Source organism: Rhinolophus ferrumequinum, chromosome 11 (assembly GCF_004115265.2).
Source record: "Rhinolophus ferrumequinum isolate MPI-CBG mRhiFer1 chromosome 11, mRhiFer1_v1.p, whole genome shotgun sequence".
NCBI lineage: Eukaryota > Metazoa > Chordata > Mammalia > Chiroptera > Rhinolophidae > Rhinolophus > Rhinolophus ferrumequinum.
In genome coordinates, this window is record NC_046294.1 from 42018188 (window position 1) to 42035747 (window position 17560).

Here is a 17560-nt window from a genome sequence, read left to right on the forward strand (position 1 = left end):
TGTTTGGTCCTCAGGAAATACCCAAGGTTCCAAACAGTGCTAATGTGATTTAGGATGTCCCCTTTTAGTATTTAGAAGGCCATTTACTTTTTAAAAATAAACTTATTTTATGACAGTTTTAAATTTACAATAAGAAATGTGAAGATAATACAAAAAGTTCCCATATACCCCACACCCAGTTTCCCCTATTAGCAAATTAGTATGGTACATTTGTCACAATTAATGAACCAACATTGATACATTATCATTAACTGATATCCATACCTTATTCTGATTTCCTTAGTTTTTATTTAACTTTTATTCTGTTCCAGGATCCATCCAAGGTACCATATTATATTTAGTCATCATGTCTCCTTAGGCTCCTCTTGGCTGTGACAGTTCTCAGCCTTCTTTTGTTCTTAATAATCTTGTCTGTTTTGAGGATTACTGGTCAGGTAAAGCAGAATGTCCCTCAATTGGGAATTCTCTGATGTTTTCTCATGATTACACTGGAGGAAGAGAGGAATACCATTGAGGTCAAGTGCCATTTTCATCATAGCATATCAAGGGTACATACTATCAACATGCCCTATCACTGTTGATGTTAACCTTGAGCACCTGGCTGACGTAGGTTCATCAAGTTTCTCCAATGCAAAGCTACTCTTTTTCTCTCTACCCACACTGTTCTCTTTGGAAAGAAGTCATTATGCACAGCCCATACTTAAGCAGAGGGGAGTTATGCTCTGCCTCCTGCAAAGGAGAATATCTACATAAGTTATTTGGAATTCTCCTACACAGAAGATTCACCCATTCTCCCTCATTAATTTATCCAATCATTTATTTATATCAGTATGAACTCATGAATATTTATTTTTTACTTTAGGTTATAATCCAATACTATTTATTTATTTATCTCAAATTGCTCCAACTTTGCCCATTGAAAATGCTTTCAGTTTGCTCCTGTGTCCCTTTAACCTACCTCCATCGTGGTATTTTTTGGGGGCACTTACTTTCTGGCACTACAGGATGATTCAGACTCATCTTACATATTTCCTGCCCCAGTCCCAGACTCGGCCATTTCTTCAGGAATCTTTGGTCCCCCCCTTTTTTTTTTCATTATGGGGGTGTCATTGCTTCTAGGCCCTCTTCCAGAACCCAGACAACAGCAATCCCAAGATTTTCCAGTTTCACAGACCAATACTTCTTATTTAAATTTGAGGACCAAATTAGGGTTTCTAACTTTTTAATTTTTTCAGATAAAGACATCTGCAAGTTTTATTACTATCTAACGTCACTATCATTCTCTGAAAGATAACAAAGAGCATGGATATAAAATCAGAGTAAAGAGAAGTCACTAAATACCTAGTTTTATGAAAAACTACATCTTATTTTTCCCATTTTACTATGAGCCAATGCTGATTTATTGGTAAGTACCAGCCAAAGGATTGGCCTTTGCTAACCAACTAGAGAACATAATTCTTTGACTTGCAATTAAGATAATCTTTTAGAATAATGTGAACACACTGAGAGCACGTAAACAAGTACTATGATTGGGATCTAACTCCTCCTACCCTTCCAATTGTCTCTCCTTCCACAGTCCTCCCTACCCCAGCCTTGTTCACTACATACACATACCATCACCATCAAACAGAGAGCTCAGTATCTAGAAGAAAAGACCATTTATAATGCACAGTACTTTGAATCTGACTGTGCTAAGTGCTATAATTTAGACCCAGACTATGGAAACTCATAGGAGAAACTACTTCTGATTTATTTTTTCTGGAAAGGCTTCATGAAGGTGGTGGTATTTGAGCTAGGCATTTAAAGATATGTAAAATTTTTGACAGGAAAACATAAGAAAGAACAATAATCTGAGCTTTTTAATCTAGAAAAGGCACAGAGATGTAAAAGAGGAAGCAATGTTGCCTAGATAGCCAATTATATATTGTGGCTGCAGACTAAGGTGTCATGGCAGCAGGGAAGAGATTGGAAAAAAAAATGAGAAATGAAGAAAATGGAAGCATATTTGAGAGAAAAATAGCGAGACTGTCTTGATGATGTTGTTTGTGGTATGGAAACAAAATATCTGGGGAGGCATGCAAGTGACAGGCTCTTCGTCGTGTTCATTCCTAGGCTAAACATTTTCTCTGCTTGGTACAGAAAAGCATCACTGCATTATGATCATCATAGGAGCATACTATAAGATTTTGGGGATTCTGATGGTGGTGGTGTAAAATATGGACTAAAAATATTGTTAAACCAAACCTATCTGATCATTAGACCTATCTATGGAAATTTGTAAAAGCTCAAAATCATAGGCCCCCATCCCAGTCCAACAGAATCAGTGTTTTTTCATGTTTAGGACCTATGGATCTGTACTGCAGCAAGCAAATACACAAAAGCAAAACACTCCCAGAAAATCTGATCCAGCTAGTCCCAGGACCAATGAATGGGAATCACTGAACAGGAGAGAAGAGGAACTAAGGACAATAAGACAAAGAGTGCCAGTGTGAAATGATAAAGGCTTAGACTGAGGCAGTGTAAATGGACAGAAAATGGATTCCAGAGACATTTCTGAGACAAATCAGAAACACTGGCTAATTGATTAGATATTAAAATAAAGATGACAGTGAAGTTTCAACTTGAGCAACTATCTTGTACATAAAGGGTGATTTCACTAGCCATGATAGGGAATGAAGAAAAGGGAAGCATATTCGAGCAAGAAGATAATGAGCTTGGCTTGATTATGTGTTGTTTGTAGTTGGGTGGAAGTATCTAGAAAGTAGGTAAAATTTTAGATATGGGGAAAGGCAAGACTCAAGATAAAAAAAGTTTTAAAGATTTTTATTAAAATATATCTAACACACAATATGATATTAGTTTCAGGTGTACATCATAGTTATTCAACAGTAGCCACCTAGCACTATACAGAGTTACTACCACATTATTGGTTATATTCCCTATGCTAAAGAAGTGATGACCATAAGTAAAGCAACCATCTGACATTGTACCATGCTATCACAATATTATTGATCTTTTACCCCCTTTTAAAATTTTTCAATTAGAGTTGACATTCAATATTATTTTATATTACTTTCAAGTATATACAAGTAACATAGTGGTTAGACATTTATATAATTTAGGAAGTGATCCTCCTGACTAGCACCACCTGGCACTATACATAGTTATTACCATATTATTGATTATATTTCCTAGACTTTGACTAGGAAATGACTATTTTGTAACCACCAATTTGTATTTCTTGATCCCTTCATTTTTTCACCCTGCCCCCAAACCCCCTTCTATCTATCACCCCAATAGATCTAGTACCCATCTGACACCATACATAGTTATTACAATATTATTGACTATATTCCTCATGCTATACCCTACATCCCCATGACTACTTTGTAACAACCAATTTGTACTTCTTAATCCCTTCCCCTTTTCACCCACTCCTAACCCTCCTCCCATCTGGCAACCATCAAAAGGTCCGCTGTATCTATGAGTTTGTTTTCTCTTTCATTTGTTTATTTTGTTCTTTGGATTCCACTTATAAGTGAAATCATATGACATTTGTCTTTCACTGTCTTACTCAGTACATTCAGCACAGTACCCTCTAGGTCCATCCATGTTGTTGCAGGTGGCAAGATTTCATTCTTTTATTGGCTGAGTAATATTTCATTGTATATATGTACCACCTCTTCTTTATCCATCTATCCATTCAGGGACACCCAGGTTGCCTTCATATCTTGGCTTATGTAAATAATGAACATATGGATGAGCATATCCCCTCAAAGTAGCATTTTGGGTTTGTTCAGATAAATACCCAGAAGTGGGATTACTAGGTCCTTCTTTGTCTCTTGTTATAGTTTTTATTTTAAAGTCTATTTTGCTGGTATAAGTACTACTACCCCAGCTTTTTGTTTCTTTGTTTCCATTTTCATGAAATATCTTTTTCCATCCCTTTACTTTCAATCTGTGTGTGTCTTCCAATCTGAAGTGCGTCTCCTGTAGGAATTATATGTAAGGGTCTTGTTTTCTTATCTATTCAGCCACCCTATCTTTTGATTGAAGCATTTAATCCATTTCCATTGAAAGTAATTGTTGATAGGTATGTAGTTATTGCCATTTTATCATTCATATTTTTTACTTTTTGTCTTAAAAAAGTCCCCTTAAGATTCCTTGTAATACTGGTTTGGTGGTGATGAACTCCTTTAGCTTTTTCTTGCCTGGGAAGCTCTTTATCTGTCCTTCGATTCTAAATTGTAGCTTCGCTGGCTAGAGTAATCTTGGTTGTAAGTCCCTGCTTTGCATCCAAGGAATTTCCTGCCAATTCCTTCTCACCTGCAAAGTTTCTGTTGAGAAATCAGCTGACAGTCTTATGAGGGCTCCCTTGTAGGTAACTAACCACTTTTCTCTTGCTGCTTTTAAGATTCTCTCTTTGTCTTTAACTTTTGGCATTTTAATTATGATGTGTCTTGGTGTTGGCTTCTTTGGGTTCATCTTGTTTGGGACTCTCTTCGCTTCCTGGGCTTGTATATCTATTTCCTTCTCCAAGTTAGGAAAGTTTTCTGTCATTATTTCTTAAAATAGGTTTTCAATTCCTCGCTCTGTCTATTCTCCTTCTTGTACTCCTATAATGTGAATGTTGGTATGCTTGATGTTGTCCCAGAGGCCCCTTAAACTCTCAACTTTTTGGATTCTTTTCTCTTTTTGCTGTTCTGATTGGGTGTTTTCTGCTACCTTATCTTTTACATCACTGGTTTGATCCTCTGCTTCATCTAATCTACTATTGATTCCTTGTAATGTATTCATTTCTGTTATTGTATTCTTTATTTCTGATCCAGTTCTTTTTTATGTTTTCTATCTCCATTTTTATATTTCCTATCTCTTTGCCGAAGTTCTCCCTGAGATCATTGAGCATCCTTATAACCAGTGTTTGGAACTCTGCGGTCTGGTACGTTGTCTCCATTTTGTTTAGTTCTATTTCTGGAACTTTGTTCTGTTCTTTTATTTGGGACATGTTTCTTTATCTCCCCATTTTGGCTGCCTCACTGTGTTTGTTTCTATGCATTAGGTAGGGCTGCTATGTCTTTCGGTCTTAGTAGAATGGCCTTATGTAGCAGGTGTGCTGTGGGGCTCAGTGATGCAATCTTCCTGGTCACTTGAGCCACGCACTCAAGGTAAGTCCCTTGTGTGGGTTGTGTGTGCCCTCCTCTTGCAGTTGAGCCTTGGTTGCTATTTGCATATTAATAGGAGGTACTGACTTTTAGGTGTAAGGACTGGCTGTGACTACAGTGGAGGAGTTGTGGTGCAGGGGCTGACCCTACAGAGCAGGATCTGCCTCTGCAGGGCTCTGGTGCCTGCCCAATCTGCCCTTTGGGTATGTCATTCTTGGAAGCAGCTGGGTGATCGATGCTGGCCACTAGGGGAGCCAGCCCCAGGACTGCCTTGGAGGGGATCTGCTGCAGGTCAACTTCAGGTGCAGCCCATGCTCCACCTGGGGCCACCTGGCAGGGGCCACAAAGAAATCCGCAGTTGGCTGCTGCCCATGCCGTGCTTGGAAGTCCCTCAAGAGGCTGGCTGTCACTGGTGGTGGGCTTAGAGCTGCTCAGCCAGAGGTGCAGAACATGCTCAAGCCAGATTCTGCTTGTCTGGGTTCCACAAACCTTTGAGAGACCCTAGGGAAAGTCTGCAGCATGATCTAAAGCAGGCATTTTTGTATGAAAAAGCCACTGGAAGCGGCTTGGGTGTGCCTGAAAGTTGGGTGGGCGGGGTCTTGAATCACCAGGGTGTGGTGAACGAATACAGGAGACTCAGACATGGTGGCCTTCTGTGTCTGCGCACGTGGAGGAGGGAGGGTTCAACAAAGAAGCAATGATCTCTGCCAGTTCCTCCGTCCAGGAGAAAGCTGCCCCTCCAGCCCGTCCCAAGCCAGACAACTCAGTTCCCCACCATATGCCCCTGCTGCCTTTCTAGTTGCTCCCCAGCACTGGAGCTCAAAGTAAGTCCATGCACGGTCTCTTTAAGAGGAGCAGTTGGGACTCCGGCCGCCCTTTGTCTCATTCAGTCACAATCTCCGCTAGTTTTCACAACCAGAAATTATGGGGACTTTTCTCCCCAGCACAGGAACCCTGGGCTGGGGTGGGGCTACGACCTCTCTCTCCTCCAGAGAGGACCTCCACATCTGAGGTATCCCTCCTGATTTTTAATGGTCACACGCAAGTGTGGGACCAGCCTGTTTGGCATCTCTGCCCCTCCTACCAGTCTCGAGGTGGCTTCTTCTGCATGTCTTTAGTTACAGGGCTTTGGTTAAGCAAGATTTTAGGTGATTCTCATGAAGGTTGTTTTGTAGTTGTAATTTTGACGTGGCCGTAAGAGAAGGTAATCACAGTGTTTACCTACTGTGCCATCTTGACTGGAATTCCTAAAGATAAAGATTTTAAAGGCATTAACACACAAGTGTCTTGGGAGGGAATAGGGAGAGATTACTTTGGAGGTAAAAAAAAAAAAAGAAAGAAAACTGTCTAATAGTTGACAGGGAAAACTGTGGCAGGACAAACATTAACACATGACCTTTACTCCTCTAATTGCCAGTCTGATTTTCCTTCTTATTTCTTTTCCTAAAAAGGAAGGATTCACCTTGCTGAAGAGAGTCTAAATTAATCTATATAACAAAGAAATGAGGAGAAGGCAGGGACAGAGGGGAATGGGGAAGAGAAAGAATCTGCATGGGGCTAGATGTCAAGAGAGACTTGAGGGACATGTGGAAGTTTCTGTTTCCTTTGAGTGTAACTTGGTGCATATGACACGGAACACATTTTACAATTTGGCCTTAAATCCTCATCATAAACCTTATCTCAGCATTCCTGCAAGGATACTTCATACTATAACTACAGAAGATCGTTTGCTATTCCAGAATTTAATTTGCACTATACTCTCTCATCTTTACAAATGCTGTGTCTTGTTTCAATTACGCTTGCTTTTCTTCCTAATTGTATTGGTTATCTATTGCAGTATAACAAATTACCCCCAAATTTAATGGCTCATAACAACATTCTTGCATTGTTGTAGATCAGGAACTGGGTCCTTTGCTTCAGAGCTCTCACAGAGTTGCAATCAAAGTGCTGACCAGGCCTATATTCATCTCAAGGATCTACTAGGGAAGGAACAAATTCCAAGTTCACTCATATTTTGACAGGAAAACATAAGAAAGAACAATAATCTGAGCTTTTTGATCTTGAAAAGGCACAGAGATGTAAAAGAGGAAGCAATGTTACCTAGATAGCCAATTATATATTGTGGCTGCAGACTAAGGTATCATGGCAGGATTTAGTTCCCTGTTTGCTGTTGGCTAAAGGTTGCCCTCACTACTTTCCCATATGGAACCCTCCATTGGAGCAGCTCAGAAAATTGCAACTTGCTTCTTCAGAGCAAGCAAAAGAGAAGAACCAAAGATAGACAGTGCTAGCAAGATACAAGACATAATCTTTTAGACCTAATCTTGGATGACTCTCTCCAAGATCCAGACAGATCTTTGGGGCAATGGTGTGGTAAAATCATCCATTTACAATTGGTTCCCAAACACTGGAGTCCATTTTGTTGACCTGCTCTGGCCTAATATTGAATGATGTAGACTTAATAAAGATAATATTTTAAGGTGCTTGTTCTGGCAGCAAGAAACAAAATAGACTGAATAAATACATTTCAGGATAAGTTGATCAGTTAAGATGTTATTATACTAACCTATATATGAGATAACATGGAACTTAGACTGAGATGATAATATGGAATGGGTAAGATAGGGTAAACTCAATAGAACTATAGTGCAGTAGCTAAAACCTAAGGTTCTAAAATCAGACAGTGGATTTGAATCCCTCCTCTGTAGTTTATGAACTACGTGAACTTGGGCAAGTTATTTCACCTCTCTGGGACTGTTTTCTCTTCTGCAAAATTGAGATGATATTAGTATCTGTCTTTAACATTTATCTTTTAGAATCATTGTGAGGCTTACATGATATAATAAATATAGGACACTTATAGTGCCTAGCACACACTACATAAGAACTCAAAATAGAGATAAAAAAATTAAATGAGGAGAAATTTTAAAGAAAGTACAGGATACCATGACAGGATGCTTTAGGAGACAGAAAGAAATCTCTTCATATGATCTGGCCTTGAAGACCAGAAGGAATACTGAAGCATTTTGATATGGAAATTATTGAGTTCAGGTGCCATTACTGCGGTACACTCATTTCTATGGGAGATATTCTATGTAAATGTGGAAGTACAGGATTGGAACACCAAAGAAAAATAACAATTGGTAATGTTGATTTGGCAATCATCTGAATACAGGTGATAATTGAAGGTATTGAGTGCATGAGCTCTCCAAATATTTAAAAATAAAAGCAGAGGTCTAAGGACAGAGCTTGAGAAGCAGCCAAAAAGGAGAATCCTGGAAGATGAAGCTTTAATCTTAACTGCACTCTTAATTGCAAGTGACCCATTGTTCCTCTGTATTCTACACTGATATAATTGTATGTAGTAATGTATTATGAGGAAAAGCAGGTGAGTAGTAGCCAGGAAATCTGGATCCTAACCCAGTTTAGTTAATTTTCTCTGTAGTCCTCAGGTGAATCACTTCCCATCTTTGGATCTCACTTTCCTCATCTATAAAAGAAGAATGTTGGATTAGGCAGTTCTTTCAACTTTATGATTTTATGAATTACAACAGGAAGTTAGAAATATTTACAATCCACAGCCACTAAAAGCCTTCCTCACATATTCCCACAGTCTTGTCACAGATGTTTAGTGACCTTACAGAAAGCGGGAGGCATTGGACATACTTTCCTAGAAAAATATCATTTCAAAAGTCTCTCAAATTTCTCTGGTCTTCACTACAGGGCTGTGTTTATTACAATTTTTTTGAAGCATTTGTGTTTTAATTGGAAAATACCTATATAAACTATGAAAATCTGAATACACATTACAAATTGTAAGATTCATTACAAAAGGATCCTTCTTATAAAAGGATTAACTCAGAGGTTTTTTCTTCCATAACTTTTACTATTTATATTTATGGTTTCCTACAAACATTTTTCCTACTTTTTTTAATATAAGAAAAATAAAGGTTTCCCTATCCAGCTACAAAAAAAATTCATAACTCCATTTCCAAAGAGAATTTCTAATCTCTTCTACTATGGCTTTTATGATCATCCTTATTACTGTCTTATTCTATTTTACATTCTAGTTAATTCATTATGCTTGTGCAAAATTAAGAAAAAAGCTGTAGAAATGAGAAGGAACTATCTAGAGATGTCAATAACACTAATTTAATGCTAATTTTAAATTTGTCTTGTAGTCTCTCCTATAGTCCAATCCTCACTACATTCTCCATGAGGTATGAAAAGGAGTAATGGCCCCATTTTTATAAAATTGAAGGCAATCTGTAGAGTGGTTTTCCTGACTCCAAGACTCAGATTAGGCTGAAATAGAAGGCCTTTTAAAATTTAAATAGGTATGTTTTTCCCCCTCAACTTTATTGAGGTATAATTGGTACTCAATAAACTACATGATAAAAGTTTAAAATTTGAGAAGTTTCGACATATTTATACACCTGTGAAACAATCACTCTAATCAAGAAAATGAACATATCCATCAAACCAAAGAGTTTCCTCCTGACCCTTTGTGATATCACCCTCCCACCCATCTCCACCCCTATGTTTTCACTCCATCTCCCATCCCCAAGCAACCACTGATCTGCCTTTTGTAACTAGTTTGGCTTTTCTATCAGTGGAATCACACAGTATATATTTGGAGAGGGATCTGGCTTCTTTGACTCAGAATAATTATTTTGAGATCCATCCATGTTGTTGAGTGTTATCAATCATTCATTCCTTGTTATTGCTGAGTAGGATTCCACTGTGTGAATATACCACAATTTGTATTCCATTTACCTGTTGATGGACATTTGGGTTGTTTATAGTTTGAGCCTATTACAAATAATGCTACTATGAATATTTATTGAATATTTATATACAAGTCTTTGTGGGTAAGCACCTAGGAGTGACATGGCTGGATCCTATGGTAAGGTGTATGTTTAGCTTTTTTAAAAGGCCAAACTGTTTTCCAAAATAGTTGTATCATTTTACATTCCCAACATGTTGTATATGAGGATTCCAGTTGTTTCACATCCTTGCCAAAACTTTTTAAAGTTAAAAAGATGATCAGTCTTTTTAATTTTAGCCATTCTAGTGATTAGGGTGTGCAGTGATGTCTCACTGTGCCTCTAATTTGCATTCCCTAGTGAGTAATGATGCTGAGCATCTTTTCATGTGCTTATTTTGTCATCCATATATCTTCTTTGGAGAAGTATCTTGAAATCAGGTAGTTCAAGTCACTTAACTTTGCTTTTCTTTTTCTTTATTTGGAGGGTAGGGAGAGATAAGTTCAGCTTTTATTGTTAAATTTAACAGTTTCAAATGCTTGTGGTGATTGGACCATCATCATACAAAGTTCCACTTACTAAAATTTTAGGTAATCAGGAATTTTTTCAATTAGGTCTGCTGGTCCTAGCCCAATTCCTAGGACAGTCTGAGTGCCTGGAATCTGAGTACAACCAGCATCTTGGATTAAATTTATAGTCAGTCCTAGCATTTTCGTGTGGGTCAGTAGTTCAGCCAGAGTTTCTTCATCAGGGGCTTTGACCGCCACTTTGGGTTGGCCACAGTACTCCCACTGTTTGAGTAATTCAGGGTTTCTCCTTTGAATTTGCTCGTAGGCAGAAACAGCAGCGTGGGAACACTGGACAGCCACTTTCCCTTTTCCCATCTTTCTGTCATTTCGAACCACAAGAATCATTTTGTACTCCCCACTCTCTCCTATGATGCTTGTTTCAGTTTCAGTCTCCCTGTCTGTCTCACTCACTAAGCTTCTGGGGATTGTCCTGAAGTGTACGCGGAGGCCCCAGCCCAGGCATATGCCACAAGCAACTCTGGCAGCCAAGCTCAGTACTCCAGGATGAGCCAAATATTCCATAACCAAGGATTTAGAGAGCTTCTAGAGCACCTTTCCTCGGACTTACTTGCGTCTTTGCGTTCTTCACTTCTGAGTAGCGATCACCTCAACTTTGCTTTTTTTGATCAAAGTTTTGGCTACTCTAGGTCCTGTGCATTTCCATATAAAATTAGAATTAGCTTGATAGTTTCCACAAAGGAACCTAAGATTGTTACTGGACTTGCCTTTAAATCTAGATCAATTCAGATAATTGTATTGACTAGAATCTCCAATACTATATTTAATTGAAGGCAATTTTTACAAAGTAATATTCCTGACTCCCAGGCCCAGATTAGGCTCACCTACAGGACCTTGCTGAATTTAATTCAAATATTCATCAAATGTTCAAAAATTGAACAATTATTGCATTCCAGGCGCTCTTCTGGTTGTCAGGGAGACAATTCTCAGGACACTCTCCACGAGGTATAAAAAAGGAGTACACAACAGACATGAATCTGGTCCTGATGAAGTCTTACCATCTTACCATCTTACTGAGGCATTTTAGAACAAGAATTAAAAGCACAGGCTCAGGGTTCAGTTGGCTTGGATTCGAATCTGACTCTGCCCCTTACTGGTTGGTTGACCTTGGAAAACTTAATTCATTTTCTTAAGACTGTTTCTCCATCTGTAAAATGAAGGTATTAATAATACCTACCTCATAGGATCGCTGTGAGGATTAAACGAATTAATCCCTTTAAAATACTTAGAACAGGGCTTGGCACATAGTAAAGGGCTCAATAAATATGATCTGCTAATTATTAGAGGGTAGGATTAGTTCTTCACAGGGTAAATCTACAAATGACTGGGGAAGGACAGGTATGGAAACATTAACAAGCATAAAAAGTTTACTTTAGCTGCTAAGTATAGAGGCAATAGTGTCCGCCATACCTAGGCTTAAAACCTTGCTCCACTGTTTATTAGCTGTGTGACTTTGAGTAAACTACTTAAACAGTGCAATGCCTGTAAAGTGTTTAGTATATTTGGCACACAACAAATGCTGAGTGGATAGTAATTGTTGACTGTGGATGTCCTGCAAAACCATAATATCGCCAACATGTGTTCGTAATAATAATAGCTGCGATTTATCAGGACTTAGCATTTCGGACTCTGTACTACTTAATGTCCATATAGTCTCTTTTATGCTTCTTATCTAGCTAGGTCTGGGGCATAATCGGCCCCATTTCATGGCAAGAAACCAGATATTCTTTGTGTAACTATAACCAGTGGGAGGCTGGAGGCCTAATAAGTGGTGGCTTGCAATTCAACCTTTGACCAAACCAGGGTTTGCAAAGTGGTCTTTGTCACCAGCTGGGCCTTCGACAGCCTCTTGAAGATGGCACCAGGAGAGGCAGCAGGTGGCCAGGCCGTACCCACGGCCACCCTATGGAGTCCCTACCTGGAGGAGCCTGCCAGGGGAGGCCTCTCCCGCCGCCACTTGGCCTTCACTGCCACCTTCCCTCTCAGATGGCCTCTGGGGCTCGGGCCTCGAAGATCTTCTGGAGCAGCCGCGCCAGAGAGCAGAGCAGAGCGCTGGGGAGGAAGATTGGGCACTGTCTCCAGGCAACGCGCCGGGGGCAGGGCTTCTGCGTCACGGAGGTGCGACCCAGTGGCGGTCGCGGGGCTGAGGTACCGGCGCCGCCTGTAGATCTGAGCGGCGGGCTGAGGCGGCGCCGGTGCCGCCGGAAGCGCGATGCCTTGAAACTGAGGTGAGCTGCGCAGTGCTGTCCTTTCGTGGTTTCCCTCTGTACCTGCTCCCCGACCATCAAGCTGGGAGTAGAACACCAGCCAGGCCTCGACTGCAGAGCCGGGCTTCCGTGGGGAGACAGGCCTCGCCCCGCCGCCCTATCTAGGCCTCGGCTTAGGGCTCGCGCTGGCTAAGAAGGCGCCGGCGGACGCACCCCGCGGTTTCCAGTGGCCCGGGCGGGGGCGGGGCGGAGGTGCGGGAGGGGGGCGGTGACTTGCCCCGTTTGGTGGGTGGATCTGGGGGACCTGGAGAGAGTTCTTCCTCCTCGAGCCCCGAGCCGCTTTTGAATGTTGCCGCCGGCGCAGTCTGTCGGCTGGCGGAAGTGGCTGTTGGTTACAGCTCCATGTTGTAGTGCGCTTGAGAGGGGGCTGAGACGGCAAGGGTGGCCAGTGGCTACAGTAAACACACTGTGCTGTTAAAACCCAGCCCCGCCGCACCGGTTACCCCAGATTAGAAACCCTATGCCTGGAACAATATCTCAGGATCGGCCAAGTCGATCTACTTAGCTTAGCTGGCCCTCCATTTCTAAATTACTTTAGGTTGCCCCCCTTCTCAAAGGCTTTGCCTTGTTGAACCAACTACCTTAAGACCCAGATGAGACAAAGCGTTTCCTTGCTAATAATTGTAGTAATGATTTCTGGAAAGGAAGCCTTTTGTGTTGGCTTTGGAAATTATTTCTTCTGTTCTTTGTATTGTTACAAATAGTGGACTTATTATTATTCAAATTGATCCCCAGCTCCTTTATTTCAATTGCAGTGAACGTTCATATTCTGCCCCTGTCCTATTTCATGGTGCCAAGTGGTGTGAGTTCTTTCCTCTGGCGTATTTTATAAAGCTGCCTATGGTTTTCAATTCTGAGATCTTATGCATAAAGTTATTTTTCTCCACTCCCCTCCGCCCATTCTTCTTGCTATAAATTGAATCTGTCCATTCAGAATTGCATCTGGGGCATGAGGTGCTGCGGACCAACCATACTAAATTAGTGAGTCGCCTCTGTATCGAAGTCGCCGCTCTAAGAAGTGATGCTTTCTGAATTCAAAACTCAAAAATAGCATGGATTTTTCTTCTTGCCTTTGATGCTGCCTGGCTGCTGTTTCTAAATGTTTTCCTCCAGAATATGACTGTGTATTAACAAAATACGTTCTTTGTCGTTTGGTGTATCGTTTGGTGTAAGTGAACTTTATATTTGATGTGTGTAACCCTATCCTTCTTAGTTCACATCTAAACACGTAACACACTTCCCTTACCCTTCTCCCAAAAAAGCAGGGAAGGTCCAGAGAGGATACTTACAAGTCTACTTAGTGTATTTTTCCAAATATGAAATGTGCTTAGTAAACACACTTGGGCTAACAGAAATCTGTATTCTTAATCTGCAAGCACTATCTATCTTTTTGTAGTTTTTCTTTCTATAAATTTTTTTTTTTCTGATTAAGATCTTTGAGCCCAGAACAGGCATTCTAGACTCTATAGTGACTATGTCTGGTTTAATTGTTTCATTATGTATCTTTATAACTGCTGTTGATTTCTTGTCTTGCAGAACAGCTATTATCTGCTTACAGATCTAGAGTTTGAGTAAGCAATGAGTAATAAAATATCCTTAGGGACCTAGTTTTTAGTAGTTTTTAATCACTGATGTTAATAAAGTTTGACCACATAATGAAAACAGTTGATTACTTCAATTATAAACATGTTTTGTAAGTAAAATAGTTGATACACTATTACATGGAGAGCAGGTTTCAGAGAGATTTTGTAAATACTTGTGAACTAGTCAGTCATCTTGTTGCACTGTCAGGCTTTTCAACTCTGCTTTCATCCTTTTATGAATGATTTAAATTTTCATGGAGGTTTTTTGGTTTGGGTTTGGGGGTTGTTGGGTTTTTTGTTTTTTGTTTTTCGTTTTTGTTTTGTGCCTATTACCCATGAGGTGATTTTGTATCTTTATAAAGAATATTTGAACTACAACAATTCATTTGTTAGAAAAAGAAGTGATCAAGTGTATTTACCACCCACTAGAGAATGAGGCATTTTTGGAATCCTTGATATTCTTATGAGTTTCAAAATAACAGTTGTTCTTTATTTAAAAAAAAAAAAAAAAAAAAAAAACCTTCAAATGTTTTTTGAAAGCACATTGTTATCCTGTTAGAAAGGACTTATAAATTATAGGTGGCACAATAGTATAAAAGCTGCTAGTTTTTGAGAAATCTTGACCAGAGATTTGTCTTTTGCTGAACCCTATGTGAGTGGTTTGTATGTTATATTCCTATGCAATACTATTGTTCCATGATCTAGAGGGATGTACTTTGCTAATATCAAATAATGAATATCCCTCAATTTACATATACATTAGTTGAATGATACAGTTTTACAATTTTATATCTTTTCTTCCATATATATTTTTTTGACTTCAGCTTCTCTCCAAGTTAGTATTAGTAAATGATTGGATAGGTTAACAAGAGTCAAAAGAATACTAAATGAATAATAATTTTTTAAAAAACTGTCAACAATATTTTCTGTATCCATTTATAAACATTTATTGTGTGCTTATGTACTGTGTTTCCCTGAAAATAAGATCGGGTCTTACATTAATTTTTGCTCCAAACGACGCATTAGGGCTTATATTCAAGGGGTGTCATCCTGAAAAATCATGCTAGGGCTTATTTTCCGGTTACGTCTTATTTTCGGGGAAACATGGTATCTACCAGAAGAGAGAATACAACTGCTATGTTCAAGAAGCTCACAGAGGAGTGTGGTCAACTGACCTAGCTGAGGATATGTGCTATGGTAGAAGAATATGAAGTCACCAACAACGGACATGGAAAAACCTGTGGTGGGTGACTAGAAGGTGGCCTCAACGGATTATTTTTGTGAACATACACTCTTGGGTGTGGTTTTATATTGCATATACATCACAGAGTCATATTTTTATGTTAGTGATGACATTAATATTTATCATCATTTTATGGTGTTCAGAAAGAACTGTAAATTCTAGGTTCTCTGCACTGTACCAGGTTGAGAATTACTGTTCCAGGCTCTTTTGGTAATCTCTAGATTTTGTTCCCTTTTAATCGGAGGAGTTAGTAGTGGTCAGGATTCCAAGATACCAAATACAATTACAGGATAACAAATTAATGTGCTTGTTATACGGGGTCTCTGGTCCCGCTCCCCACATAAGAACACAGGACATGGTGAGGCCAAAAAGGAACACCCACGAGCCATGGATAGGGGGTTCATACCACTATAGTCTCGCTGGCGGCTGGACTGGAGCTACAGGAAGCAGGCTCCACACGATCCGCAATCCACCATCCATGCTTCTCTGCCAACCAACCCACCAACAAACCCATCCCGTAGCGTAGCCGTGGCAGTTATATTAGTGGCTAATGGCTAACCGTTATCAGCTGATGGCCACCCAGCCACAGCTGATGGCTATCTAATAACCGAGCCAGCACCTTTCCACATGAGGCCGAGAGCCTGGAAACTGCTCTCTGGGACTCTGTCCCCACAGTGCTGCCTCAAATTATAAACCTTATCATTCCAAGTTAGGGCACCAGATCAAAACAATGCAGAAACAAAAGGGACCATTTTCTAATCAATAAATACGTAATAAGTGACTGTCATGCAGGGTATCATGCAGGGTCTCTGCTGCCGCTCCCCCGCACTAGAACGCAGGATATAGTGAGGCCTAAAAGAACACCCACGGAGCCATAGATAGGGGAGTCATACCACTATATTCTCGCTGGCAGCTGGGTTGGAGATACAGGAAGCAGGATCCACACGATGCTCAATCTGTCGGCCGCTTCTCTGTCAACCAACCTCACTTGCTAACTGCAATCTGCGGTGCTAACAGTAATCTGCATTTGCCAGCCACAATCCGCTGCTACTGTAGCCATGGCAGTTATATTAGTGGCCAATGGCTCACTGGTTATTACAGCTGACAGCCAACTAGCCACAGCTGATAGCCATCCAATCACAGTTGATGGCCGTTTACCTCCTGAGCCAGCACCTTTCCACGTGAGGCCGAGAGCCTGGCAGTTGCACTCCTGGCTCTGTCCCCACAGTGACTAAGGCTTCTTTTTAAATACTCGTATGTGGTGGGCATGTTGATTAAATTATCATTGCATGTTTGATTCTACTAAGACCATATATTTCAAAAATTTAATTTTTTATTTGTTAAGTAGTGTAAGTATAATTTAAAGATTTCAGTCTGGTTGAGTAAAATCTTTTATTGTATTTTGATTGGATTGATACAAGAAAGCTAGAGGGAACTTGAGTTTCACTTTGAGAGTAAGATATGAGGTTAGAGGTCACCTGCTCTACATCTCACCAGAGCAAAAACCTTCTCTAAAACACTCATTAGGTGAACTTCTAATCTTTATTTAAACACCTCCACACTTCAATGAAAGCAGGCTCACTACATTACAAGACATTACTTAACAATTCTGGATAACTATGGCTGATAGGAAGTTTCTGATACTGATGTGAAACCTGCTTAATTTACACTTATTGGCCATTTTGTTCTCTGTAGCTATATAAAGTAAATCTTACTTCCTCTTCCACATGAAAGCTCTTCAAGTATTTGAACAAACCTAGTATCATGTTGCTACACGTTGTTACTATGATTATCTAGAATAAAATGCTTTGTTTCCTTTACTAGCTCTATAACATACGCTCTCCCCAAAATATTCAAATGATTAGTGCCCTTTAAAAGTGACTGCTTAGAGCTGATATCAGAACTTCAATGTGGTTTAACCATTACAGCACAATGGGACTAGGCTCTTGCAC

The 17560-nt window shown here is 39.9% G+C and overlaps 2 protein-coding genes across 2 annotated transcripts in view; one reads left to right on the top strand and one right to left on the bottom strand.

Moving 5' to 3' along the window:
• Positions 1–10506: 10506 nt before the first annotated feature.
• Positions 10507–16122, bottom strand: LOC117029680 (peptidyl-tRNA hydrolase 2, mitochondrial-like). Its single transcript, XM_033118891.1, has 4 exons — positions 16111–16122; positions 12434–12804; positions 11522–11528; positions 10507–11040 (listed from the first exon to the last, which is right to left on the bottom strand). The coding sequence occupies exons 1-4, from the start codon at positions 16120–16122 to the stop codon at positions 10507–10509; spliced, it is 924 nt and encodes a 307-aa protein (XP_032974782.1).
• The window catches only part of RNF141 (ring finger protein 141), a 32021-nt gene continuing 26900 nt past the window's right edge, over positions 12440–17560 (top strand). The window contains exon 1 of the mRNA XM_033121008.1: positions 12440–12743. The gene's annotated coding sequence lies outside the window, so the exon portion shown is untranslated. The remainder of the gene's footprint in view (positions 12744–17560) is intronic.